Here is a 26,085-nt window from a genome sequence, read left to right on the forward strand (position 1 = left end):
CCACTTCTGACATACCAATACAAAATAGCCGTATTATAACAAGGTCTCAAAATAATATTTACAAGCCAAATAAATTCTATGGTTTTACAGTTACTACATCTCCTTATTATGTGCCAACATCATACAAGCATGCCAAAAAACATGTTCATTGCCGGAATGCTATGAAAGCCGAATTTATTGCTCTTTTACAAAATCACACATGGGATCTTGAACCAGCTGATGCTTCTAAAAATATTATTGATTGTAACTGGGTTTTTAGTATAAAATATAAGCCTGATGAAAGTATTGACAATTTCAAAGTCAGACTTGTTTCCAAGGGGTTTAAATAATGTTCATGCATTTACTTCCATCATACTTCTAGTCCTGTTATAAAATCATCTACAGTTCGGCTTGTTCTTTCCATTGCTATACAGAAAAGGTGGCATATTCACCAACTGGATGTGAATAACGCTTTTCTCCATAGCAGACATAATGATGAGGTTTATATGAGGCAACCCTTGAGTTCGAAGATTCTGTATTTCCTACTTATAAATTTATGGACAACGCCTACTACTACGACTACTACCACTAATTGGTTAATCAAAACTTCCTAACATATTTATGGGATGAAGCAATCAATACAGAATGTTACACTCAAAATATCTCTTTAATCAATAAAGCACATGGCATGACACCATTTTAATTATTGAAAGGAAAGAAATTAATAATAAGCTTTTTGCATATATTTGAATGCAAATATTTTGTGTTAAGAAATCTTAGTGAGCATCCTAAAAAATTGAAAGCAAAAGCAGAAGAAATAATTTTTATTGAATATGTAATTATAAGGGCCTACCTAATATACAATCTAAGACTCGACATCGTTATAGAATCTGTACATGTTGTCTTTGGTGAAATAATATCCAAATATTGTTATATGAAGGTTATCGCAATGCATTCAAATTAAAATGATATGGATATATGGTATGTTCTATAAAAGTGAAGATGATGGAGATGAGCCAGTTAGAAGAACTCATGGTTCTGAGAATAATGCATATTGTCCCACCAACGAATAATTCATCCATCGAAAATCATATTGGATCATCTGATGTTCAAAGTAGAGCAACATTGATCGATTAACTATAATACAATCAATTACCTATAGTGAGGTTGATTCTTCAAGGTTCATGAACTTAGGCGGAGCTTCCGAGAATCGAAATTCAAGTTCAAATCGTAGGCACTATTTTGTATCTTGAGAGAAAATAACATAAACTTAAGAAGAATTATTTTAAGCAAAGTGTTGACGGAGGAATTTGGGAACAATAAAACTTGAGGTTAGTAGCCGGAAACAAGATCTGTGATGGCGGTTCTTTATCGGAAACGTGAGCAGTAGTCGGTGGATCCGATGAACAGTATTCATCGGAAAAGATGAACAGTATTTGGTGGTGGTGATTATTGGGGGCTGAGATTGCTTAGGGTTAGTGGTGGCTCCTTTGCGCTCTCGCTTCTGACCCCTTACAATGTGCATACGTACCCCTATTTATAGGGGATCAAGCCCACGTAATTCTTGGGGAACAAGAAACCTAATGGGCTTAGATTTCTTATCCCGAGGCCCAATAGGAAACCTACTGGAAACCGTCTTCTACTAGCTTTAGGAATGTCCGCCGATGAGGCCCAACCACAAAGGCCCAAGGCTCGTCCGCGGCTTCGAGACTTCACGGATAAGGCATCTCCCTGGCCAAGGATAACCCTCCGCTACCAGCTGTTTCTCTAGTCCGTGGACGCAGGTATAGCCGTGGTTCACCCCAAATGTTGGACGCATCCTTGTCCCCCGATAAGGAGCCCCTACCAGATTGCAGGACAAGTGATCCCAAGCTTTTGGGTGCAAAGTGCAGGATACTCCGAAGTCTCCCAACGAGGACACCCGTTGACTACAGAGACAGAGCTCCCAAAGCACACACCAGATTTCACCCCACATCCCCAATGAGGACACCCATTGACTACAGGAGGAGGCCTTCAGTCCAGGCATACCCCTGGAGGTCTCTGACCACGGACACCGCCTTTCCTGTAGATATGCTACAGGAAGGAGTTCCTCAATAGAGTACCTGCATCAAGTAGGTTAGTAATAATAATCTCCATCTTCCTTGAGCCTTCTAGAGAATCTACCTAATCAGCACATAAAAGATATACTTATGTCCAAGTAGAAATTCAAGGCGCGCCCTAACATCTCTGTATGTTGGCGCCGCCCTGTATCACCAGCTTTTGGTTTCTCATACCATTTACATCATAAGGCGCGCCCTAAACTATTCATCTTTGGGGCTGACTTTAATTCTGCCCAAGCCACAGTATGGACATGTCGAAGTAATCATGTCCAAATGATCCACCCAAGGAGCCTTCCTTACCTAGGGCGCGCCCTAAGGCTCACTATAGGACAGACTCCAATTAAGCCACTCATCTATCTTTTTTCAACGATTGGACGCACCTCGTCATGTTCAAGGGCGCGCCTTTAAGGCAAAACGGTCACGGGTCACTCAACTGTTTAACCAATGCAGCGCGTTCTTAGGGCGTGCCATCTGTTTATGGAAAGTTAATCTTATCTTTTCCAAGTTTTTAGGCGTTTCTCCTTCAATTTTACCTATTTTATCAATCTTAATCTGAATATTGTTTATACCAACATTTGGGCATAACACAAAGTACGAGAAGTGAATATTGCAAGACGTGAAATATTTATGAAACCAATTGAAGAAATCTAGTTCTCGATTTGCTTTTTTTATCGATATATCATCATCTTTATTGCTTATTAGTTAAATTTTTTTATTTAATAAAATACCATATTTTTCTTATACACTTATTGATTATAGTATAAGGAATTGAACTTAGACTTGAGTTAAATATTAGTCCTTCCCTATTAACAACACAAAATATACTTCTACAAAAGATATTGATATATTTGATTTTTATAAAATTCGTCTCCAAACTAATATCAAATATATAAGGGCTACCAAAATAGCTGGATTAGATCGGGGTCGATTTACTAGGTAAATTAATATTTTGAGTAAATAAGCCATCAAAATGTTATAGACTTTAAAAAACATACTAGCTTTAAGGGTGCGAATTATCATTCCATGAAACCTACAATCATTTACAAGCCATCAACTAAATTTGTGAATTAGCATCCCCTATGTCCCCTAACATACACATAACTAAATTTGTGAATTAGTATCCACTGTGTCCCCTAACATGCCCCCTTTACTTGTTATGGTTAGTTATTATTATTTTACTGTCATCTCTACTTCCTTCTTATATTCTATATAATATAAATATTAATATATATTATGGTATAATTAGATAATACAAATATATTAATTCAACAGAGTATGTATCAATAAAATTGTAAGTATATCAACAGTTTTCAACTTTGTAGAACAAACTCTCAATTGATAATTTAATTCAGAAAATATAAAAGGAGTATTTATCATATAATACCTTTTTTATATTTATAAAATGTATTTTTAATTGATTAACTATTAGATAAATAAATATTTTAATAATTGAATATACATTATATAAATTTGAAAGAAAATAATAAATTAAAGGTGGGACAAAAAAGAAATTTGTAAAAAATAATTAATTGACCAATAAAAAAAAGAGATCTCAGATGACACTGAAAATTTAATAATTAACCAATAAGAAAAAGAGGACATGGTAGGGAACACGACAAGGGAGGAGAGGATCCCGACTCCTTTATCACATATATATTGACGGGATCAGGCCCATCCACATAAGATGCAAAAGTTAGCTTAAAAAATTTGACCCATATAAATAAATGCACATAAATTAATAAATATTATATCCATAATCCTCACTATTTAATCTGAGGTAAAAAAATAATTGAAAAGAGAAAAAAAGAGTAGCAAGTCTTAAACAGAGTCAATGACAACTTATATAATAAACGATTATAAATTTATAATCTTTTACATTATGGGCTTTTAAAATCTTTATATAATTTGATCGATATTTCTTTGAATTTGGTCATAGGTAGTCCTTGTATTGGCGAAACCGAAAAATAAGTAATTGAATTTATTTTTATTAAAACGATGGTAATTAAATTTTACTAATTTCATAGCCTTTTGCTTTAATTTTTTTTCTTTCTCCCTTTTCTAATTCTTTACCTTTAAATTTTAAATATACAAAAAAAAAATTATTGATATAGTTTTTAAACTAAATATATCAATTCATGGTAAAAATTGAATGAAGTATGAAAAAATAATCTCTAATGGTAATGTTTAAATTTGTTAAGTTAGTATTTTAATAGTTTATAATATAAATTATGCATTATTTCCTTTTTTTATTGTTTCACCTTTGGACGTATTATATATGGATCTACCGTATTATATATGGATCACGTAAGTTCAAACCCAAAATATATTGATCAAACTATATCATAGGCTTTGGAGCCCATGATCTCGAAGATTCTCGATTTTAAATCATTTATTATATAAATCATCATTAACTTTTACAATTATCATGTGAGCTAAATAATAGTCGATAGCCTTTTATGACTTGCATCAATTTTTTATATTTTAAAACTTTTTTCTCCACGAGATTCAATGGTAAGGTTTATTGATCTAATAACCTCCAATTATGTTAATATACGTGTGCATTTGTGTCTTTATTTACATGTATCCATGATAATCTATTAGCGATTAATATTAGTAAGAGACGGATAATTCATACCCCCAAATTCGGTATTTTTTCTTTGAAATCTATCAAAATATTTAAACATTTTTTTTCGTGTAACAATTTAAGATGTGAATGGATCTTAATCGGATCAAGATACAAGTGAAAATTTTTATTCAATATTAATATAATGTCAATTACGATCTACTAATTTTGTTAATATATGTGTGCACATGTGTGTTTATTTTTATGTAACTATGACGATGAATAAGTAATCAAGTTTAAAGAATGATAATTATGACTCGTATGCCTTGTCTATTTTCGAAGTCTGTCACATATTTGAGAACTTTCGGTTGATGTTAGAAAAAATGAATAAACATGTTTGTAGTTCATTGTACATTTGTGTATATTAGAGAAATGTCAAAAAAGGCGCATATATGAATATTTTTACTTTTGAAGTCATTTTAATTTATTATTTTTGTTATGAAAGTCATTTTAATTTATTTATTTTGTCACGGAAATCATTTTAATTCTAATCAAGCTCAATTTATAATTTTTTCATTCATTTATTTATAAAATACTTGCAGCAAACAATGAACACGGTGCTCCAAAAAGAATTTAGATCATCAAAACCAAGGTGACATTCTTATTTATATATAGACTAATATCCATCATTCGTATCTTCGTTAATTAGTATCTCTTTTTAAAAAGTTGACTGAAACTCATAATCGATCGTGGTCAAAGTTTGCACATCGGTCATTTTTATTTGAGAAGCTAATTTTCAACAAAAAATATCCTTCCTAAATATCAAGACTGACCAACTTTTTGGTAGGTTTTGCTTTTTTGACTATAATTTTGACCCCGTTTTGGTCACCTTCTTTCCAATCATAAATAAATCTGATATATATCATAAACTAATTCGAGCTCACAAAGTCAAGATTTTTGTTAGGAGGTTTTTGTCCCAGTATCATTCATGTAAGTACAAGGTTATGTGGGAACGAAAATTGTTGGCACAAGATGGGTCTACCTTTGGATTAGAGTATGTTCTAGGATCCTCTCTTTTGCTTCTATCTCCATCACTGAGTGCAGTAAGAGAATGATGGCAGATTGGCGAGCTGTCAAGACTAAGAAGATGAGTACAGTTCCTAGATATAACCATTCAGTAAGTGATTTCAAGTAGATATAGGAAGAGTCAAGAAGATATATTATTGTCAATCATCTCAAAAAACAAGCGAACGAATCTGCCGATTTGATGGCTAGAGTTCCATGTTTGCTAAATAGCTACAATGAAAATGAAATCATGTTACTTGGCAAAAAAATATGAAATCAAGTCTCATCCTACTAATTTGTTGGAGACTCTCACGTATGATTCTCGTTTTATCAAATAAAATTTAATTTCTTTCGTAAAATAATAAAACCCCAGGTTTCTCATCACACAGTCTTCTACATGGATGTAATTTTGAAAACCAAATACCAAATTTAGTCTCATCATAAAAATGCCAACAAGGCTCAACACTAATCACGATTTTTTTTCCAATCTTGTCGATTCTTAATATTCAACACAATCCAAACTTTGGAGAGTAGCATACTAAGAACAGATGACATAACAAAGTTCAAATACCCAATAGCTAACATCCTATTACATTAGATATGCAGTTCATTCCATCAGTACTCAGCGCCAAAGGACACAATATGTGAGCTGCAACAAAACAACAGGATGTAAACATATGTGTATTAGTTAGTAGAATAATGACATGGAAATGTTTATCTAAGCTCATTACGACAAGACATAGGTTATCAGGTTTCCCAAGTCTATCATTTCTACATCGAATTTACAGTGTTAAAGTTGTTGTGAAGTTAATTCTTGTATAATATATAAGCTCTGGACAAGAATTACTATGAATATCTGAACTACTTTTCTTATTTCAAATTTCAGTGTTCTTTTGCATGATATAAACTAGATTGAGAAGCCAAGGGAAAAGGGCTTACTTGGAAATCATGATCAGTGACATTTTTAGACACTTGGCAGACTCAGCTGCTTAAACAACTTCAACACATGATATGTTGAAGCTGAATATAGCATTCCAATAGCAAATCCATTTTTGCGATACTGCACTTACACAATATTTATCACACACTGTAATGACTGGTACTTAAAATAAGTCTAAAGCAAGAAATGGAAGCAAAAAGAAACCAAAGAAAAAAGACTGCACCTATCCCCCGAGAATAAAGAGATCAACATCAACCCATCCAGATTTCTGAAAACCAGTTAACCTGCCATATCCCTTATAGAGAGCAACCTAATTTCCTCAACGACCAAATGGCAATTACTAGTTCAATAGCAGATGGCACAACAAAATTGCAGATTTTGTTCGCGGACAAATAGTACATAAAGGGGTAAAATATGACTGAAAGAACTGTAAAGCGTTGAAAGTCTTAAGCAGTAAAGATAAACAATATACCGCTCCAAATTTTTCTTCTAGAACAGATCCCGGATGAAGTTTATATTTGTCCCCAACTTTTACTCTGAATGCAACCTGTAGAAAATGGATACTATTATCAGATAAGTATTTGTAAATGCATCTGAAAGATAACCAAAGAACAGAGCCCGGCTTATGTATTCCTAGCAAACTATATTGACTGGAATATTACAATGCTTGACATTAAGATTTAAACATCGAACAATTAGAATAGAAGCAGTAAGCACCCCACGCCAAACCATGCTAAAATATATAGAACTAAGTAACCTCATCCTATGACAACTATCTTTAGTTTTAATTCAGCTATCAGAGAAGGTAGTAATAGACATATCTCATCATATAAGAAATTAAATTAACCATTGCAGAAAACTTTTACCACTAATATTGAAACTTCCTATATGCCTATGTGCCACTAATCAACTCTCGAAGTCACAGATTTACAAATGTAGCTCTAGAGTTCACATATTATTAACAATTCACTGAAGAGAGAGACATATTTTGCTACTCATACAACTCCAAACAGAAGTTACTGTTTAAAAAGATATAAAAAAAATCCGCAACTGACAATCTAGAGAAGAGAAAGACATGTATGATACTCATTACAAACAACGCTCAAAATTGACAAAAGAAAAGTGCAAATGATATAGCATGATAGAAGTGTTCCATATCAGTATCTTTTTCTAGTTGTCACGAATTAAAATGCCCTTAAAAACACAAAGAATGCTCATTCTACATCTTATCATGTCTACCAATCACATACTGACAATCTAGAGAAGAGAAAGAATGCTCAAAATTGACTGTATAAAATTAATGTCAAGATAACAAAATATTGTGGGAACAATGATGTTAATCAACAAATTTCTAAAACAGGATGTACACAAGGATCTTTGTAACACAAACAAATATCAGAAAATACTTGCCTTTCCAGCTGGCAGCTCAGGATCACCAGTTAGTTTTACAGCTTCAACATAGACTACATAGTCATCTGACTCGTTCTTTGAAAGATTCTCCAGTTCACCATCCTTGCGCCACTGACCATACTTGCGCGTTATCTGAATAACTTCCGTAACGATGTAGCCATTTGAGCACAAATATAACCCTAATTATGTATAAGAAAATATCATTAAAAAGACACCAGTCTTGAATGAGGAAGTAACGGGAATGGGAAGCAAAAACAGAATGACACAAGAATGATTTAATAGGTGTTTGAACACACACGTCAAATAAATTTTATCCCACATTCTACCAGTTAGAGGATCAGATGATGTTGTAACGTCGATGCGATTAAACATTGTTAATCCAGATAGGCAAGGTTGCTTATTTAGGGCTCGACTGCGGATAAGCTGCCAGAACTTTTCTGCATCTTCATTCTGTAACATGTATACAAAGATAGGTTTTAGGATAATATTTCTAAATTGATAGTACACTTTCAATAACAAAGCACGATATACAAACAAGAGAAATAAACCTTTTCGGGCTTTCCCTTGCCAATGCACTCCACTTTATCAAAGATGGTGTGGTCTAAAGTACGATACCCTTTAAGAATATCGTCACCAGCTGCTAGATCTTTGTCTTCTTCTACAGTCAAACAAAACTTGAAGTAACCTTTCCTCTCTAGCGTACCTGGGACTTGAAGCAACTCTTTCTCCAATTTCCTTGTGTTATTCTCTTTAAGACCACCGACAGAAAAATCAATCCAAATTACAGTTTGGTCTTTTTCATCTGAATCACCAGTACTAGAATTTGTTGCAGCCTTAGTTGATTTGGGATTAATTTGATGTTTAGACAGTAACTTCATAAACGTCTCTTTGTTAGCATCTGTTTTTCCACCTGATACCGCTAATTTCTTAAGTGTCTCGGCCCATTGATCCTGACTGGTTTCAAATGATGGCGTCAATTGAAACACTCGCAAAGCAAGCTGCACATTAGAATCCTTCCCTTTACCATCTTGAGGAGCTGCCTTATGCTTCAGGTAGATAGCCTATAACACATGTACAAAGCCTAAATACTTGTATAATCATGGCCTCGCAGAGTTATGTCAATGAACTTAGTTCACGTGGAAAAAACTTGGTAGCTTTGTAAGAAAAGCTTAGTAAGAAAGATTTTCAGTTTTACATAAATCTATAAGCAATTCCAAACCTAGATACTATGTAATACTACATCATAATGTAAAAGCAGAGCTGTATTAAATGCATAAAATCGGAGCATGCTCAGCTTACAAGTGAAGAGTACCTTCTCTTTGTCTTCACCTTCCTCACTCATTGGGGCACATATCTCGAACAATGGGGTACCCTCATTGGCTGTTGCAAGCTGCCTGAAACCCGAACACAATTACACATTAAATAAGTTATATCGCAGGGTACTGAAATCCAATAAAGAAGCATCTTATACAAAAGACAGAATGAATCAACTAATGACAAAGTGCACACAAATAATATGATATGATAATGCAAATTTTAAGCCAACAAGGCAGTAGTCAAATGATTTAGGAGAAAAACTAAAGAATAATAAACTTTAAACAAAAATGCCCAAAATGATGCTAGAAGAGACAATGATCTATATCATTTTCACAGTCCATATATCATAATGAAATTCTATGTTAGCAAATGACATGTAGTATAAGTGTTACACTATATTCTATAATATAAACAGAGTAAAATGTAGGTATACAGTAGAAGTGGCAACAAAGTTATAGACCTTACCATGGACTATAACTTATTGCCAAGTAATTTCCATCCGTCGACTTAATTTGAATAATGTGACCATAAGGATCTTTACCGTCTTGGCAAACACTAAACCACCATCCCTCCTGAAAGAAATGAAATATAATGAAGAGATAAACTTGTATAAACATCAGGTATAGATGTATAGAGAAATAGAAAACAATGTCTGCTCGATATCGTATATAAGTCACAAGATGGTGTCTATGGTGGAGAACAGGTAAATGATGTTGCCATTTCTTTGAAACAAAGTCATTCTAAATATTTTTCACTATCAGACACACATGTACAAGAAGAAATAGAAGAAAATGAAGACACTATGCTGAGAGAAACATCTATAAATTAAAGAGAGTAAATATCTATGAGTAACAGATGCTAATTTGCAAATCACATATATGTTTCTGTCCTAGACTACAGGTGAAGTTCATGTACTACACCTCAATTGCTTAAAGAAGTCACCAATATAAACATTACAAATTACTAGCTAAATTATATTCCAAATTGTCGAAGATCTATAATGTGAAGCTAACAGAGTAACAAAGTAATGTCACATGAAGGTACTAGAGAAACGAAAGGCAAACCAAAACTCCCTTGTTACATACTCATTAAACTCGCATCTTGGTGTTGACATATCACACCACACCACATATGACTCTAAGCCTTCATCTGACGAAGTTTACTTAACATGGTATCAGAGCTTATACGGTACTTAAACATACGAAATCCATATCTAATATTCACATCCTGCGTTCTAAAACGTACAAAACACGCACGTACAAAACACGCAGCATTTTCCATTTCTCTGTATAAAATTAACAAAATTATTAACACAAAACAAGAAGAACAAACAAAAAAATCTCGAAAAATTTAATCAAACACTTACAAGCCCATGCTTAGTCGACAAAGATGAAGATGAAGAGGCCATTATCAAACTCACAGAGGTTTTAATTTTTATGAAATTTGTTTGTATTACGTTTTTCGAATTTTCTTGTGGGCACATGTTAAGAATCCGTGATTAATGAGTTGTCAAAATTTTATTGGTGGGGAGCTTATTAATAATGATGTACCCTGTGCATACACAAAATTCTCCACCAATAAAATTCTCCATCAATCACGAATTAAAAGTAGCTTTTTTGGAGGCAAAAGTTATAGGTAGGGCCACACAAGTTTATTGTTAGTTAAAAGCTTATATAATAATAATATTTTTCATTCAATTTATTTTGGTACTTTCAACTTTCAAGTCATTGCACCTTGAAAGTGTTATTTTAAAAATTCCTGATAAATCCCGATTCAAGCGATTAATCCTCGATTAATTTCCTACAAAATATTTGATTGATTCTATTTTTGAAATTCGATTAATTTTTACTAATTTTTTTTATTGGAGTATATATAATTATTTATTAAAAATTAAAATACTATATTAATTGAAATATGAATAAGTATAGAAATTACGATATAATAAATATATATTTGTCAATAAATAACTAATATAATGACAATGATATATTAAATATAATTTAATATTAAAATACATCCGATTTTTATTCCAATTAATCATTCTGATTAATCCCCGATTTTCATTTAATCCTAAATCGGTAACTCGACTGATCTTCCCCGATTCCCAATTTTTACAACCCTGCTTAAAAAATTCTTAATTGATGGTCAATTTCAGTGGCACATATCAGACCTGACAAATTGAATAATCGGTTCGATTTTCGGATCGGATCAATTTGGGATCGTGTTCACTTTCGTATGATAATATATTTGGAGACTATTCGGGTCGGGTCGGATGCAATTCGATTCGAGTCTATTTTGAATTAAAATTTAAAATAATTTGGATAAAGATCAAATAAAATTGAGTTTCGATTAAATTCGGTTCGGATAATTTCGGATCATAACTTATTCATTTTTCAACTTACGAGACTTATCAAATATTTTTTTTAATAAAAGTAGTGTTTTTAATATAATATTATGTAATTTTAGAAATATTTATGATCAAATAATTATGTTATCATCAATATAAAATTATTTTAAGTACTAATCTTACTTATTTCCGGTCATACTCAATTCACATAATATATATTTCAATTTTGATCAATTCATTGGATACTTAGTAGAAAATCGGCTTTTTTATAATCGAATCAAATTTACAATTATGATCACCGGAATATCATAAACATACCTATTTTCACTCTTTCATTTGGTAAATCTAATGATATATTTCTCAAGTCTTGTGACGCTCTATTTCACTCTTTCATTTGGTAACCCGACCCCTCTCCAAAAAGAAAATCAAATGGTGTGCCCGTCGAATCCGCTGCCACCGCCTGCGGAGAGGAGCCGGAACTGGCTGTCACTTCCGGCGGAGCTGACGTCATCAATTCTCATACGTTTAGGTGCAGTTGAGGTGCTGACGAGTGCTCGAAAAGTGTGTAAAACATGGCGCCAAATCTGCTCCGACCCGGAAATGTGGCGGGTCATAAAAATACAACATTTGGATTATGAAAAAACACCCAAAATATTGAAGCATGTGGTTATGAAAGCTGTTGATTTGAGTTGTGGCCAGTTATTCCATCTTGATCTCCAGATTTGGGGGCATCCTCGTAATCTGCTTCGATATGTGTTTGATCGGTATGCTTTCGTGTTTTATGTATTTAAATTTCTGTAATTGACTATCGCGAAAAGTATAAATATATGTAATACTCCTTTCATTATGGTTTTGTTGTAATGTACCTTTAGTTGTTGCATGTTTATTATTTCTGTAATTATGTTTATAATGTCGAAAAAGCACTAGAGAAAACTAATTCTGTTTTGTATAATACTATTTTTAGATGTATTATGATTTTGTGTATGCATGTTTTATATGTCAAACAGTAACCTAAAATTGTGAAAATTAAAGCCATGTTTGTTTTGAAGGAATATAATTCCCCTTTCTTTTAGGGAGGTGATATGTGCACACCCTTCGTTTATAGGTGCCCAACCTCTCTTGATATTGTGACTAAAACATTCTTATGTACATTTTCAATTTCAAACTATTTTCATGTCCATAAGGATAATTTGGTCTCTTAATTTCAAAAAAAGGTGTGCATATATTGGCTCCCTTTTTTAATAATTAGGTTTGTATGTTTTATAAATGGTTCTATGATGTAACAAGTAACAATTTTCGAGGTGAGTGAGAATCATTGTTTTTTTAATAATTAGGGTTAAATGTTTTATAAATGAGTATATGTTCTAACAAATAACAAATTTCGGAGCGAGTGAGAATTGAACCTAGAACGTGTTACGACAAGAGATAAGTCCTTATTACTTGAGCTATATCTCATTGCTCCCCGAGATTAACTGAATTTTGTTTCATTTTTTTATTAAAAGGAGCATTATCCTATTTAAGTAAATTTTAACTATCTTTTCTATTTTATCTTTTATGTGATTGTATTACCGTAATAATCTCATGGAAATGAACTAGAAAGATGATCAAAACGTAGATCTATGGGGTGATAGTTTGTTAAATTTGACATAAGTAAACTAATAGTTTGAAGATTATATCCTTCAAAACATAGCCAAATGACCCAACGCCTCTTGGTGTAGCGGTATCTCCCTCTTTCCCTTTATGAGATTTCGAGGGTTCGAACCTTGACCTCGTAATTTGCTTCGAAATGTGTTACATCCGTATACTTTCGTTTCGTGTTTCGTGTATTTAAATATCTGTAATTGTCTATCGCAATAAATAATTATCATTATGTTTTGTATACATTTTCGACAATTTAGGTAAGTTTTGTATGTTAATTTGTGAATACATGTTAATGTTAACAAACATAGAAACATAAAATTTAAAGGACTGTTTCCCCGTTGAAGTAGATTTTAAATGTCCTTTTGATTTATTTTTATGTGATTGTAAAACCGTAATAATCTCATGGAAACGAACTAGAAAATAGAAATATGATCAAATTGTAGATATTTGGGATAATAGTTCTTTATATTTGAGATAAATAAACTAATAGTTGTAAGATTATATCCTTTAAAACATACATAGCCTGATAATATGCTCCTGGAGACCACGCAACAGTTCATTCTTTATAGAAACATTGAAAGTGGTGGTCAACATTTGGTTCCTCGGTTTTTTATTTGGAGCATAGTTCTTGTTTGAGTGAGACTTAAAATACTGATGTAGAGGGGCCGCCATTCCAACTAGTTATAACTTGTATTACTAGTGTTTCTACGTGTCTCCCTCCCTCCTATATAATCTTCTGTTAGAAATTGGATGACAGTGTCCTAAGGATTAGCAATTTAGCATACTAAATAACAGATCTTCAGCTGAATCACAATCACCGCTTTAGTTAGGTTTGAGCTGTAACATGAAATTGTGGAAACAATTCTGTGTACAAAAAAAATCTAGAGATCGAAAACATATATACTATGCTCTTGGTATATCCTTTTTTAATCTATAGTTATTTATTTTTGGACTCTGGTATGAAATTAATCTGTTGTATCCGATAATTATATGCATTTGTTTATTGGTCACAAATATTGACTTTTTGGCATTCCTTTCCTACATGTATGAAGATCGAGTCAGTTGAGACATCTAGGTCTTTTTTCTTCCACTAACATTGCGAGTGAATGGTTGGCCAAAATGCTTGAAAGACTTCCTTTGTTGGAGGAACTTCACCTTGACTGCATTTTCCACTCTACGAAAGCTATTGAAATTGCAGCAAATTGTTGCCCGCAGCTGAAATCATTGAAATTGATCAACCCATTATATAGACGTCCAAAAATGGGGTGTGATGATGATGCTTTAGCTATTGCAGAACACATGACTGGACTACGCCATCTGGTGCTCTGTGGACCCAATAAGATGACAAGTGATGGCTTGCTGGCAGTTCTTGAGAATTGTCCTCATCTTGAATCTCTTGAAGTGTCGCATGGCGTTGCCGATGTAGGACCTGATCTAGTAAGAAGGCTATCTCGGCAGATTAAGGATCTGAAGCTCTCATATGACTCCATGGTAAACGGTGATGATTATGATTCGGAGTTTTCAGATGTTTTGAATGAGGATGTTCTTTGTGAACAATCTGATTTCTACCCTGATGACGAAACTGATGATTTGGATTCTTCGGATGAGGATGATTTTTCTGGACTATCTGATTCTGAGACTAGCACGGGCTCTCTTGACTACGATGAATATGGTCATAACGAGGATGATGGTAACAGAGATTCCGACTAAGTTATTTTTTAATGGTATGTGAAAGCTTGTTTTGACAAGGGGTTAGAGTTGGGACTTTTTTTAACTTTTAGTTGTTTAAGTGCATGCGTTCTACTGTTTTGAGTATATTGTTCTTTTCCAGGCCTCTTATTTTCGGTTTTGTAGCATCGCTTAGCATCTCTTGGCTTAAACAATTTCTGTCAGCTAAATGCAGGTGCTCGTGTTGCTGGAGGAAGTAGACCCGTATGGACTAATTTTGTTAGGCGATCAGCTAATCGTATATAGCTCAACATCCAGTGCAGCCCAGAATTGTCATGTGATGCAGAACCAAGTTGTTAATGGTACTTTGTCAAATGCCCGAACATGGGTATCTACTACTTGTTTTGCTTGTATCACTGCGACTATATATTTATCTCTAATATGCAGATGATAAATATGTTCGTACTTTCTTTTTAAGTGGACTTGCTTATAAAAGAATTATGTTAACATCTTAGTTTTCTTTGCAATTAGTTGATTAATATTGATCAAGGTATTTGGATATGGTTCAGTGACCGGTTCACGTGATCATTTCAGAAAAAAATCAATTATACATAAATTTTCTGTTGATTATCAGGGATTTGTGAAGCACTGCTCATTTAACTTGTATGAGCTAAACTTTGAACCAGATTTTTGCAGATTTTTGCTCATAACTCATTTTATTATTAGCTCATTTCTTTACATGATTTATTAATCAAATGGTGAAAAAATCGAATTTTAGTCGAATCTTAATAAATTTAAATTTTTTGATCAAAACTCAGTCTATACATTGAATCTCAAAGTATTTCAACTTCTTTAAGTCTTCGAAGTCAGTCTTCAAAGTCGATCTCATTGACTTTTCTCTTCATTGAGTTTTTTCTTGAATCTGTTCACGGAAAACCGAACCTTTCCGAACTCAATTAATTTTTATATATTACTAATAATAAAAATTAAATATAGCACATTCTCCGTACTAATTTATTGTCCAGTTTGATTTTAACAAGTAATTTAAAATATATTGACCATATAAATATAAATGGGGACGGGCAAACAATTTTTAGTTATATTGTTCATAGTCATGGACATGGACTCATAGTCCCCCAAATATTCACAATTGTTCCGTCTTCATATACAAGACTTCTAAAAACCACAAATGGCGTCCACATCAAATCCGCAACCACTGCCGGCGGACTGTAGCCGGAGCTATGCCGACCTCCCGGCGGAGCTGATATCGTCAATTCTTATGCGTTTAGGTGCAGTTGAGGTGTTGGCGAGTGCTCGAAAAGTGTGTAAAACATGGCGCCAAATCTGCTCCGACCCGGAAATGTGGCGGGTCATTAAAATCGAACATTCGGATTACGAAAAATCACCCCAATTATTGAAACATGTGGTTGTGAAAGCAGTGGATTTGAGTTGTGGTCAGTTAGTCCATCTTGATCTCCGGATGTTGAGGATGCCTCATAATCTGCTTTGTTATGTTTTTGATCGGTACGATTTCGTGTTTCGTAAATTTGGATTTCTGTTGAAAGAAATTGGTTATGTTTCGTGTGATGATTTTTTCGACAAATTAGCTAATATTGGGTTGTCATGTGTATAATTATGTTACTTAATTAGTTGAATTTTGTGTTGTATTTTGATTTTGAGTGTACATTTTTGTTTTGTTTATGTATCGGTTTTGTTAGGGTCCGTCTAGAATGAACTAGAAAGATGACCAAAACGTAGAACTATGAGATCCTTTAAATTTGGGATAAGTGAAATAATATTTGGAGGAATGTAATCCTTCTCAGTTACTCCGACTCTTCAATTTTGCCCTTATAGACAAGTCCACCGGACATGACATGAGTGTGGACTGGGATCTGAGTCGGATCCTTTATATGAAAACGACACTTCAACTTGAAGAATTCTAGTTCAAAATAATTTATAAGGCCTCACAACAACTTGTTTTTAGAGAGAGATGTCAATAGATCATTAATTCCATGTTATCCTTTAATTTATGCTACAAATTTGACATAAGCAAATATGGATTATATGTTTTTAATTGGTAGAAGACACTATTTCAAATGAATAATTATAAAAAAAAGTAGGTATAATTTCACTTGTGTCAAGGTTATATGCCGAATCCCCACACTCATGTCCAATTTGAGACCTATATCTTAAAATCCCAATTTTTTAGAAAATAAGAGTCTGACACCTGGATCCGTACCCGGGTCCAGATAACATAGTAGCCAAATATTATGCTTTATTCAAATGTTATGCTCTTCTAGAAGAAGTGCATAACAGTTTATAGCAACATAAAAAGAAGTGCAATATTATGTTCTTTGGGTTTTTAATTTGAGGATATTTCTTATTTAAGTGAGACATGTGTACGGAGTGATATAGTAGGCGCAACTCTGTTTCCCCAGTTATGTACTTATATCTCTATCTGTGTGTTCCTCCCTTATTTATGGAATTTTTATTTTATGAATTTCGTAAAATTTAGATGATGGTGTCCTTACATAGGATACCAATTCTATCTACAGAAAAAATTATCATGATAATCCACAGGATTACTCATGATGGGATTATTATACTTGGGTAATAATCCCGAGACCCGAGTATAATAATCCCCCAAAACAAACATGGTCCTGGCATATATCCTATGCAAAATATAATTATTCACTTTTGGGCTTTGCTGCTATTAATCTGTTGCAATAACCATATACACATATTTGGTGGTCACAGATACTGACTTTATGGCATTCCTTTCCCACATGTTCGCAGATCAAGTGGACTAAGACGTCTACATCTTTCATCTTACTCTCAAATTACGAATAGAAGGATGAACGGATTTCTTAAAAGACTTCCATTTTTGGAAGAACTTCACCTTGAATGCCCTTGCAACTTTAAAAAAGCTATTGAAATTGCAGGGCGTTGTTGCCCTCAGCTGAAATCATTGAAATTGATCAACAAAATATACTTATACCCAAAAAAGGGGTATGATGAAGAAGCTCTAGCTGTTGCAGAGAACATCCCTGGACTATGTCGTTTGCAGATTTATGGACCCAATAAGATGACAAGTGACGGCTTGCTGGCAATTTCTGAGAATTGTCGTCAGCTTGAATCTCTTGATGTGTGTCTTGATGTTGCTACCGTTGGACCTGATCTAATGAGAAGGCTATCTGAGCAGATTAAGTATCTGAGGCTCTCATATGACTCCAGTGAGGAAAGTGATCCTGATTTGGATCTTTTTAGTTTTTTGGGTCCTTTGATTGAGGATGATCTATGAACTATCTGATGTCGACACTGATGATGAAACTGATGATTTGGAGTCTTTGGACGAGGATGATTCTTCTGGACTATCTGATATCAACACTGTTTCCGAATCCGATGACTATGATGATAGTGAATTTTCTGGTGGCAGTGACAGAGATCCTAACTAAGTTGTTTTTGCGGTAAGTTGAGTTTGTTTTAATGAGGGGTTGGAGTTGGGTTTTTTAACCTTTTTGTGGATTAATTGCATGCATTTTGCTGTTTTGAGTACATTGTTCTTTTCTAGGCCTCTTATTACCTGTTTTATAACATTGGTTCGGCATCATCTCTTGAGTCTAGGCTGAAAAATTCTGTCAGCTAAAATGCAGGTGCCTGTGTTGCTGCTTGCTCAGAACGTACGGACTTATATTGTTAGGCGGTTAGCAAAACTTATAGTCAGACAATGTAATGCAGCCCACAACTATCATATGATGCAGAGGCAAGTTGTTGATTGTGCTTGGGTGAAATGCCCATATGTTATGTACTTGTTTTGTTTGTATCAGTTCAACAATTTTAGTACTTTGTGAGTTCTACTTGGTTATAAAAGAAAGATATTAACGCCTTGTTTATTTTCATATTCAGATCGGTACTTTATATAGATTAGTCGTGCTTTCATAGATTTAAGTCTTAGCGATTGAATAATTCAGTTATAGTTAAGATTTAACTATCTGATTCAAGTTCCATGGATTAAACCATTGCTTCTATTCTTCTCCAAAGAAGTAGACTAATATACTAGAGTACTGGATTATGTTTCAATTGTTACATGGTCTCTGATCAAGTTTCTTGTTATTGTGTTTAGAAGTACATGACACAAATACATTATTGTGTAAGGTATTGTTAAAACTATTAGCTAAAATAATTTAAAATAGGGATTATGTAAAAATTAATAATTTGAAGTAGGGATTATGTAAAATTTTATTGGACCTGTAAGGTTATTTATTCCGGGAGAGATTTATTCCGGTAGAGTTTGGCCATAATGATTGACTATATTTTAAAAATAGTATATTGTTATTATTTCAGATTGTTATAAATAAAATGTATTATTTGAATATGGTAACAATTATGTGTAATTTACCTGCAGGTTATTGTTGTTAAAGGTTCGACAAAAATATGACAACATAGTGAGATCGACAAAATTTTAGCTAACATTGGAGCGAATAATTTTTTTTACATAATATTTAAAATATATATTTATGGTATGTTTGACACATTTTTAGTTAAAGGCTCATCTTCATTTGAGATTCTCTAAGCGTGTTTAATTTTCAATTAAGATTTTGAAGAATCTTTTTGAATTTTGAAAATTCAAGATATTCAAGAATCTTTTAATAATTTATGAAAATTTAAAGGTTTAAATTTGATTCCAGAAAATATTGGGTATTCAATCTAAATTTTAAAAATACTTTAAAATTCATTGATATTCAATCAATATTTAAATCAATAATCCATTATAATCTAGTGGTATTGAAAAAAAATCAAAATATCATGATTTTGTTTGGATTTAATAAAATTATAGTTTTGAGGGTGCATAAGAGGAAATATAAACTAACATAAATATTTAACAAAATCTAAATATGATATTATTCTATGTATGAAAACCCAGAATTTGAGGATTTATTTAAAAAATTTGAATAACTATGGGAGTGTATTCGTTTGAGATTTTGAATGATTGATATTAACACATGAGTTTTAAAAGATTTTTGTTGATTTTTAATTGTTCGCGGATTTTGACGGAGTTGATAAAAAAAAATTTGCAAAATCTTGATGATTCTGTGAAGTTTTTTATATATCCTTCAAATTTTCATTTATTTTAGTGAGATTTCAAAAAATTAAAAATTTTCAAGCAAATTTATCAAAATTTACCAATTTTTCAAATAAAATAAAATTCATGAACATGAAAATTTTAAAATCCAAATTAAATACCCTAAATTTTAATATATTTTTAATCTAGAATACACTCATATTTTAATGAATTTTTTACAATTCAAATTGAATAATTCCCGGAATTTAAATACTTTTTAAAATCAAAATTGAATATGGCAAAATAATCCGATCCGACGGATATCCGATCTGAAACCCGAAATTTTGGATATACAGAACCCGATTTTTTGGATATGGATTTAATTTTTAAACACGAAATTTTTTGGATTTGGATTTGGATATTAGGTATGCCGATCCGAAACCCGATCCGAAATCCGAAACGCTTTTCGAACCCGATCTGAACCCGAAATCTGAAAAAAAAACCCGAATTATTAAATATATACATATGTATATTATATATATAATATTAGAATTTTATATATTACACATTATAATATTACATATATATTCTATAATTTACCTTATACATATTATTATATAATTTTTAGAACATATATTTTTATATTTATGTTAAAAATTAACTAATAATAAAATTTAATGAAATATAATTATTCAATCATTTAAATGGGTGATAAGTTTTATAAGATTAACAAAACATGTTTTAGTAATAAATCTAAAAGACTTGGTATCAATTGAGTTGATTTTTTAAATATTAGCTATACATGTAATAACACAATAAATGATGTGGTGGAGTGGTTGAAGATGACACGTTAAAACTCTTTCTTTACAAGTCGCATATTCGATCCCAAGCACTTGCAACATCAATAATTATACAAATTTTCAGATTTCGGGTTCAGGTCCAGGTATGTATATCCAATTCAAAAAACTTCGGGTTTTGGGTATACCTGAATCCGATCCGAAATCCGATGGATCGGGTTCGGGTATTCATTTTCGGGTATATTTCGGGTTCGGGTCGGGTTCGGGTATGGATAAAAAAATTCGCGTTTGGATATGGATTCTGCAATATCAGACCCAGTTGCCATCTCTAAGTATCATTAGGGTTTTTTGATTTTTTTTGTTCTTTTTACTTTTTAATTTTTTATTGTGCATCGTTTTAGTACTGGAAACAACACTTAATATTACGTTTTTAATAGTCATTTTCAAATTAATATTTTTAAATTTAAAGATGTACCCTAAATTAACAATTTTAATTTTTTAGGATTCAATAATACTCTTTTGGTCTTTAGAAATATTAAAAAATTGAATAAAAACACATATAATTTAACAACGTTGAACATTTTAGAGTTCACCAATCCTTTTAGAAGTATTAAAAATATAAATTAATAAAACGTACACCGATTTAGGGACTTGGATTTAGAGTTTAGGGACCTAAATCCTAATTTAATATAGGGTTTAGGGCCTTTAGGCCCTAAATCTTAGAAACCAAAAATGTAAACTATAAAATTAATAATTTTAAAATTTAAGAGTGTAACTTAATTTAATAATTTTTAAAATTTTAGGCTTTACCAATCCCATATTGGGTTTTAGAAATATTTTTAAAAAATTTATTAATTGGATTTAACAATTTTTTATTTGAGTTTTAAAAAAAATAAAAAATAATAATATATATACAACGCTATATGAAGTAGTGTTTTGGATCAAAACGCTACATGACGTAGTGTTTTGGATTCAAAACACTACATCATGTAGCGTTTTGGCTATTGAATATATATATAAAAAAAAAAAGTAAAACCATACTCGCGCTACATTGTAGTTTTGAAATCAGAAAAAGAGGATACAAAATACTACACTATATCGTAGAGATGTTCAAAAAATCTTAAACCCGAAATCCGATCTGATCCGATGCGATCCGGAAAAAAGCCAGAGAAGCCCGATCCGGAAAAAAACCTGGCCCGGTTCGGCCCGAAATTCGAAAAGCCCGGATAAAAATCCAGATTTAAAAAAGCCCGGATAAAAATCCGGATTTAAAAAAGCCCGGATAAAAGCCCGGTTCGGGCCGGATAAAAACCCGGGCTTTATGAAAAGCCTGATTAAAAAACCGAATTTTTTATATAAAATTTGAAAATATATAATACTTTTTATGATTTTTAAAATAATATATTATAATATTTGAAGCAATTAAGGTATATATGATTATTTATATATTATATTAAAAATAATTATTTATTTCAGTGTGTAAACTACTCTATCTGATATATCAAGATATTATTTTATCTTTTCTCCGGTATTTAAACTACTCATAATTCGAGTTATAAAATATTAAAATATATTTTTAATATATAAATAAAAAGTCCGGATAAAACCCGGTTCGGCCCGATCCGGCCCGCGGGCCTAAAACGGGCCTTATATTTCATAGGAAGCCCGACCCGGCCCGATCCGTTTTTTAAAAAACGAGTTTTCAATATCCTGACCATTTTTACTAATCAAATACCCATTCTCAGATCGGGTATCTCAAAAAAAAATTATTTTTATTTTTGTAAAAAAAACATTTTTCAAAAAAAAAACAAAAAAAAAGTTGAAATACCCAATCGGAGAATGGGTATTTGGGCATATATCCAATCTGAGAAAGCGTATTTCATATACCCAATCTCAGAAAGCGTATTTCAACTTTTAAAAAAAAATTGGTTGAAATACTCAATCTGAGAATGGGTAATGAGGCATATACCCAATCTGAGAATGGGTAATCGTGCATATACCCAATCTGAGACGTATTCCAAATACCCAATCTGAGAAAGGGTATTCCATCGGTATTTTTTGCCGCATTTCTCAAATTTGGTATTTTGGTCACAAATTTCAAAAAAAATGGTATTTTTAGCCATCATCCGTTTTTTTTAACATCTCTACTCTATCGTGTCATGTTTTAGGTTACCGTGACATTTTGGGTCAATTTTTCGAGAAATGGCATTTTGTAACATTTTTCATTCAAATTGACAATCTAGGCCAACACCCGGCGGTGTCCCCAACATTTCAAAAGCCACGACTAAAACCCTAACAACGATCTCTAAACCTCTAAATTGTCAATGGCGCCCACTCCAGTCACGGCCCGACCGCCAGCAAGGATCCGTCGGAACTGGCTAGAACTTCCGTCGGAATTGACAGAATCAATTCTTATGCGTTTAAGTGCATTTGATGTGTACGAGAATGCTCGTAAAGTGTGTAGAACCTGGCGTAGTATCTGCTCTCAGCCGTCTATGTGGCGTGTCGTGAACCTTATGCATCCGGGTGATCCTTATGATATTTATTATGATGCTGAAAATATATATGAAAAGGCTGTGGACTTGAGCTCTGGGGAAATGGTTGAGTTTCGAATGAATCATTTTGCGAATGATGGTCTGCTCGAATATGTCGCTGATAGGTATAACTTTACGTTTGTTTTTCGACATTTTTGGAAATCTTCTTTATGCAAAACTTTTGATAATGTGTGATAGTTGGATTGTTTGCCTTGAATCAAATAAAAGTTAGTTAAAACTATGGGATGTCGCCAAGCGCTCCTCGGGTTTTAGGAACCTTATGATGGTATAGGCTTAGTTTTGTAGAGCTAATATATGTTGAAGAGTATAAGATCATGTTGAGTGTTTCTCTGTTATTTTAAGATTTTAGATGAGCTAGTTATTTAACATGGTATTAGAGCCCTGTTCAGGAAGAAAATATATATTTAATTTAAATATTTGTTGAGTCCTCCCACCTCTATTTATTTAATTTAAATATTTGTTGTTGGTATTGATATTTGTATTGATATTGATATTGATATTGGTTGTAATTGTCATGTGGGGGCCTTCCTCTTTTGAGTCTTAAATTAGTCCATAAAGAATGGTGGTGTCATTGTGTAGCATGAGGATAAAATTTAGGCTGCTTTGAAAATTTCCTTGATTCGTGTAGCGTGAGGATGAGAATCATGATGCATAATGGACAAGAATGAAGAACAAGGCAAACAATAAAAAGATGAACTAGATGGATTGATCTCATTAAATCCACTAATAAAGGTTAACTCTAAAAAATTTCTAAAAACCAAGCTACTAAATTAGTAGTACTAATCACTTTCAAATCATTAATTGTCTGGAGATATCATATATGTGACAAAGTATCTGTGTGATTGTTAGAAATATATTTTCAGTTTCGGATTCTGCTTGCAATCTATTGGTTGTTAGCATAAACAAATATACGATGACATATATGGTGGTCACTCAAGTAATTACTGACATAATCGCCTTCCGTTCCAACATTTTGGCAGATCCAGTAGGCTTAGATGTCTGCAGCTTGAATGTTGCTCTGAAATTACAAATGAAGGATTGTGTAAAATGTTAAGAAAACTCCCATTGTTGGAGGAACTCCATCTTTACTGCATTCGCATCTCTAAGCAAACTATTGAAGTTGCAGGGCGTTGTTGCCCTCAGCTAAAAACATTCAAATTGAACTCCAAAGGTCATAGGAAGCTACATATCGGGTGTGATGAGAATGCTCTGGCAATTGCAGAAAACATGCCTGGATTACGCCATCTGCAGCTTTTTGGAAATAGGATCACAAAGGATGGCTTGCTGGCCATTTTAGAGAGCTGTCCTCATCTTGAATCTCTTGATATACGCCACTGTTATAAAGCTGTTAACCTTGAACCAGATCTTGATAAAAGGCTATCTCAGCAGATAAAGAATCTCAGGCTCCCATATGACTCCACTGAGGACTCTGAATTTAAATCTGAAATATATGAATGGCTTTCTTCTGATGACGATGATTATTCTGGACAATCTGATAGTGACATTGACCCTGAAGACTATAATTTTCCTGGAAATGGATATGATTATGAGTTCTGGGGATCTGATGATGATATATTCTGGTAATACAATAATGATATGTACGAGGGATATCTGGAGGATTGAGAATTCTGACTAACCAGGTCCTTCGACAGAAGCAATGAAGGTAGCTGCCCGGGATGGTTATATGTTGAATTTGATGGTATGTGATGCTTGTTTTTCTTAATGTGTTGGAAGTTAGGATTTTTTACTCTCGATATTTGATTCTGTTTCACGTTGTAATACTATCTAAATATTCTCTCGTGCATGGATTAGTGTCGATTAATCATCTTAGTCTTTGTTATTCAACTAGGGGGTTTGTTTCAGGATGCAAAGAAAGCTTCTCTTGGCAACAAATTTGGTTAAGTTTTGTGAGTTAATTATAGTGTCTTTCTGTTTAAGCTTTCTGGTTCGAGTCAATCATAACCTCGTAGTTATTCCTCTTTTATCCCCCCCCGAGCTCTCCTGCATAGTTTTTAGCGACAATTTTAATGCTGCACTTGGTTGTTGGATTTGTACTATATATGTGCGTGGTTAGGAATGCAATTGCTTCACCATACGTGATGAAAGATTCATCTGAACTATGGCTGTTTTAGTCTGGATTCTACGTGCAAATAACATGTTACTTGTTAGCAGTAACTAACTAGTAGTGACCTCTCTACGCGATCACAAATAGATAGTGGCTTTAATTGCCTTCATTTCCCTGATCCGTCTACGTCTTGGATCTTGCTGTTACATTACAAACGAAAGGGTCCAGGGAAATGGTTAATACGCTCCCATTGCTGGATAAATTCCCTCTTCGACACATTTGCTTCTTTAAGCAAGCTATCGAAGTTGCAGAGGCTTGTTCCCCTCAGCTGAAATCATTCAAACTGAACATACAAAGTTGTAAGCCCAGGTGATATGCCTGGTGTTGATATTGCAGTTCTCAGTTTGCAATTTTATGTCTCCATTCCGGACTCTTGTAGTTTGTTACATGTTGCCATAAGCAAAACTGATTTTTAACTTCTGTATAAAATTAATATTATAATTTAACTGATTAAATATTTTAAACAAAAAAATTTACAATCCCAATCGAATAGGAGTGTTAAATTTTAAAAGTTACT

The 26,085-nt window shown here is 32.9% G+C and overlaps 4 protein-coding genes across 10 annotated transcripts; 3 read left to right on the forward strand and 1 right to left on the reverse strand.

Annotated features, from left to right (window-relative positions):
* Positions 1 to 6,110: 6,110 nt before the first annotated feature.
* Positions 6,111 to 10,803, reverse strand: LOC141697947 (protein EXECUTER 1, chloroplastic-like). Of its 5 annotated transcripts, XM_074502519.1 has the most exons (10): positions 10,740 to 10,803; positions 9,839 to 9,945; positions 9,369 to 9,450; positions 8,605 to 9,117; positions 8,353 to 8,506; positions 8,057 to 8,235; positions 7,119 to 7,193; positions 6,870 to 6,956; positions 6,646 to 6,766; positions 6,111 to 6,355 (listed from the first exon to the last, which is right to left on the reverse strand). In XM_074502519.1, exons 1-8 carry the CDS (start codon positions 10,779 to 10,781, stop codon positions 6,870 to 6,872), a joined length of 1,239 nt encoding a protein of 412 aa, XP_074358620.1. In that variant the 5' UTR covers positions 10,782 to 10,803; the 3' UTR covers positions 6,111 to 6,355; positions 6,646 to 6,766. The 5 variants fall into 5 exon arrangements, with proteins under 5 accessions (XP_074358620.1, XP_074358619.1, XP_074358618.1 ...); XM_074502518.1 differs by having other exon boundaries at positions 6,870 to 7,193; positions 8,383 to 8,506; XM_074502517.1 differs by having other exon boundaries at positions 6,870 to 7,193.
* Positions 10,804 to 12,068: 1,265 nt separating this feature from the next.
* On the forward strand, positions 12,069 to 15,543 carry LOC141695150 (putative F-box/LRR-repeat protein 9). Of its 2 annotated transcripts, none has more exons than XM_074499409.1 (3): positions 12,069 to 12,484; positions 14,414 to 15,085; positions 15,265 to 15,543. In XM_074499409.1, exons 1-2 carry the CDS (start codon positions 12,069 to 12,071, stop codon positions 15,069 to 15,071), a joined length of 1,074 nt encoding a protein of 357 aa, XP_074355510.1. In that variant the 3' UTR covers positions 15,072 to 15,085; positions 15,265 to 15,543. The 2 variants fall into 2 exon arrangements, with proteins under 2 accessions (XP_074355510.1, XP_074355509.1); XM_074499408.1 differs by having other exon boundaries at positions 12,071 to 12,484; positions 15,255 to 15,543.
* A 604-nt stretch (positions 15,544 to 16,147) lies between these two features.
* Positions 16,148 to 18,932, forward strand: LOC141698613 (F-box protein SKIP19-like). Of its 2 annotated transcripts, none has more exons than XM_074503382.1 (3): positions 16,148 to 16,553; positions 17,826 to 18,496; positions 18,672 to 18,932. In XM_074503382.1, exons 1-2 carry the CDS (start codon positions 16,219 to 16,221, stop codon positions 18,328 to 18,330), a joined length of 840 nt encoding a protein of 279 aa, XP_074359483.1. In that variant the 5' UTR covers positions 16,148 to 16,218; the 3' UTR covers positions 18,331 to 18,496; positions 18,672 to 18,932. The 2 variants fall into 2 exon arrangements, with proteins under 2 accessions (XP_074359483.1, XP_074359482.1); XM_074503381.1 differs by having other exon boundaries at positions 18,683 to 18,932.
* Positions 18,933 to 23,130: 4,198 nt separating this feature from the next.
* Positions 23,131 to 25,345, forward strand: LOC141698049 (putative F-box/LRR-repeat protein 9). Its single transcript, XM_074502657.1, has 2 exons — positions 23,131 to 23,547; positions 24,424 to 25,345. The coding sequence occupies exons 1-2, from the start codon at positions 23,213 to 23,215 to the stop codon at positions 25,025 to 25,027; spliced, it is 939 nt and encodes a 312-aa protein (XP_074358758.1). The 5' UTR covers positions 23,131 to 23,212; the 3' UTR covers positions 25,028 to 25,345.
* Positions 25,346 to 26,085: the final 740 nt, after the last annotated feature.

This window comes from Apium graveolens, chromosome 11, assembly GCF_009905375.1.
Source record: "Apium graveolens cultivar Ventura chromosome 11, ASM990537v1, whole genome shotgun sequence".
Taxonomy (NCBI): Eukaryota; Viridiplantae; Streptophyta; class Magnoliopsida; order Apiales; family Apiaceae; genus Apium; species Apium graveolens.